The 3,048-nt window shown below is 48.8% G+C and overlaps 1 protein-coding gene across 1 annotated transcript in view; it reads left to right on the forward strand.

The window, feature by feature from the left end:
* Nucleotides 1-1,778: 1,778 nt before the first annotated feature.
* LOC308311025 (uncharacterized protein) overlaps nucleotides 1,779-3,048 on the forward strand; it is a gene marked incomplete at its 5' end in the record, with an annotated part of 13,148 nt that continues 11,878 nt past the window's right edge. Inside the window, one exon of the mRNA XM_080757522.1 lies at nucleotides 1,779-1,788. Within this exon, the coding sequence (XP_080613648.1) occupies nucleotides 1,779-1,788 (10 nt within the window). The remainder of the gene's footprint in view (nucleotides 1,789-3,048) is intronic.

Genomic DNA, 3,048 nt, shown 5'->3' on the forward strand with positions numbered 1-3,048 from the left:
TCCCATTAGGGCCGCCCAGACCGCCGTCCCTCCCTGGAAGAGACGATTCCTTTTGAAGAATCACTCTATGCATGTCTTTATCAAATCTATACGATTCATAAGATCTTTATGTTTATCAAAGCTATCCGATCAATACGTTGAATCTGTAAGAGCCCGGGCGATCGCTTGGAACACGGTTCTCCAGCAGCGTGCAGGGGAACATTAACCAAAACATCTTAAACTCTATAGCCTAAAAAGGGCCTTGCAAAACGGGGAGCGATAAAACGCGCCTCTATATAGTTCATGTTCAATGAGACCTGCGTTGTTTTTTGCTCGTAGAAGTCGCGGTGTGAATTGAGTGAGTTGTGACAACAATGGAATGGACTGTGTGGTTCCGGGGGAAAACATGGAGCCGGGAATGTTGACTGTGTGGTTCCGGGGGAAAACATGGAGCCGGGAATGTTTGATGGAATGAACTGTGTGGTTCTGGGGGAAAACATGGAGCCGGGAATGTTGACTGTGTGGTTCCGGGGGAAAACATGGAGCCGGGAATGTTGACTGTGTGGTTCCGGGGAAAACATGGAGCCGGGAATGTTGACTGTGTGGTTCCGGGGGAAAACATGGAGCCGGGAATGTTGACTGTGTGGTTCCGGGGGAAAACATGGAGCCGGGAATGTTTGATGGAATGAACTGTGTGGTTCTGGGGGAAAACATGGAGCCGGGAATGTTGACTGTGTGGTTCCGGGGGAAAACATGGAGCCGGGAATGTTGACTGTGTGGTTCCGGGGGAAAACATGGAGCCGGGAATGTTGACTGTGTGGTTCCGGGGGAAAACATGGAGCCGGGAATGTTTGATGGAACGCGTCGAAGTCAATGAGTCGTCGGGTGGACGAGCATATATGAATAAACATATCTGTTAATGATCTAGTTGCGACCTTTGGTGAATTATTCTATTTCCTGGCAATTAAAGAACACATTATCACAGATTGTGCTCTCGTGTGTGGAGTGGGAAAATGCTCATGTATGATATTGTCTTGTCATTTGTGAGACATGACTGTTGGACACATGATTTGTGCTCTCTACAGTTCCTGCATGCAGCTACTGTATAGCAAAGCTCTAATAGAGGTCACGTCTGCTGTATGTGTGTGTGTGTGTGTGTGTGTGTGTGAGTGTGAGTGTGAGTGTGTGTGTGTGTGTGTGTGTGTGTGTGTGTGAGTGTGTGTGTGTGTGTGTGTGTGTGTGTGTGTGTGTGTGTGTGTGTGTGAGTGTGTGAGAGTGTGTGAGTGAGTGTGTGAGTGTGTGAGTGTGTGAGTGTGTGAGTGTGTGAGTGAGTGAGTGTGTGTGTGAGTGTGTGAGAGTGTGTGTGAGTGTGAGTGTGTGAGTGTGTGAGTGTGTGAGTGTGTGTGTGTGTGTGTGCGTGTGTGTGTGTGTGTGAGTGTGTGAGTGTGTGAGTGTGTGAGTGTGTGTGTGTGTGTGTGTGTGCGTGCGCTTTTGCTACCTTGTGGGGATCGACTGTGTGTGTGTGTGTGTGTGTGTGTGTGTGAGAGTGTGAGTGTGAGTGTGAGTGTGTGTGTGTGTGTATGTGAGTGTGAGTGTGAGTGTGAGAGTGTGAGAGGGGGGGGGCATGTGCAGTTGTGCACACAGGGAAGCTCTCCATCCTCCTTTACTCCCCCCCCCCCCCCCCTCCACCTCCCCTCGTTTGGTGCAGAGCTCGTTTAGCCATGCTAATTAAGCATTGCATTAAAAGGCACTCGGCTCCATGCCGTCATCACCCTAAAGACTGCGGCGGTGTGGCCGTGATGATTATGCGTACTGTAACCTCCTTATGCTGCGTCACTTCTGACCCGACAAACGTGTCATCTGATTAGCATGCACAGGTGCATTATACACAGTACGAGTCATTAGCATTGTGTGAAAGGGCGACTTATTAACCAGTCCTACAGTATACTGTATATAGCCTGTAGTTTATTAACCCATTCTGAACGGGATCCCATTTTGGTGTTAGCATCATGTTATGCTTTAGCTATTGAAAAATAGCAGATCTACAAGCTTGTAGGTCTGCTATTTTTGAAAAATCGAAGAACGACTGACATTTTTCAGAATTCTGGGTCAGAACAGCGCCCCTACTGGTACTCAAGATCGAGTCATATACTGGTGCTCATTAACCAACACACAGACACATATAGGTGAACCAACACACATAGGTAGGTGAACACGGACATTAGGCTGTTCCTTGGAGTGGTTTTGCACCGCTCAAAAATTAAAATAGGTCTGATGGTGAGGAGATGGAAAAATCTTTACTACTTTGCTTCCCCTCCCCTTAACATGTCCCAGACCGATGACGTAACATAGCAGACCGCACGCACGCACGCACGCACACACGCACGCATGCACGCAACGCACGCACGCACACACACTTTACATGTCCAAGACCGAAGACGTAACATGGGGTCTGGAAGCAAGGCAGACCGCACACAACGCACGCACACACGCACGCACGCACGCACGCACACACGCACGCACGCACGCACGCAACGCATGCACGCACACACACTTTACATGTCCAAGACCGAAGACGTAACATGGGGTCTGGAAGCAAGGCAGACCGCACACAACGCACGCACACACGCACGCACACACGCACGCACACAACGCACGCACACGCAGGGAAATGCAATTAGACTGCACGGGGCTCACGACTGGCCATGGATGGCCGACTGCAGAGGCTGAACCTTTTGACAGAACTGGGTTAAGAAATATATTCCTCCATCTCTTCTCTTCTCTTCTGTTCTGTTCTTCAAGCAATGTTATAGACAGCAAAACCCCCCCTCTGGGAGGACGGGATTAACCCATTTTGGGGCGGGAACCCCTTTTGGTGTTATAGCATTATGTTATGCTTTAGCTATTGAAAAATAGCAGATCTACAAGCTCGTATAGAGCGCCACCGAGTGGCGCGCTACGAGCTTGTAGATCTGCTATTTTTTTTTAAACGACTGACATATAGAAACATAGCTTTTTTCAGAAAACTGTCAGGATGTAGAAGAACATTTTTTATAATCTGATCTCGGG

The sequence above is a fragment of the Protomyctophum bolini genome, assembly GCF_963924005.1.
Source record: "Protomyctophum bolini genome assembly, chromosome: 23".
NCBI classification, from domain to species: Eukaryota; Metazoa; Chordata; class Actinopteri; order Myctophiformes; family Myctophidae; genus Protomyctophum; species Protomyctophum bolini.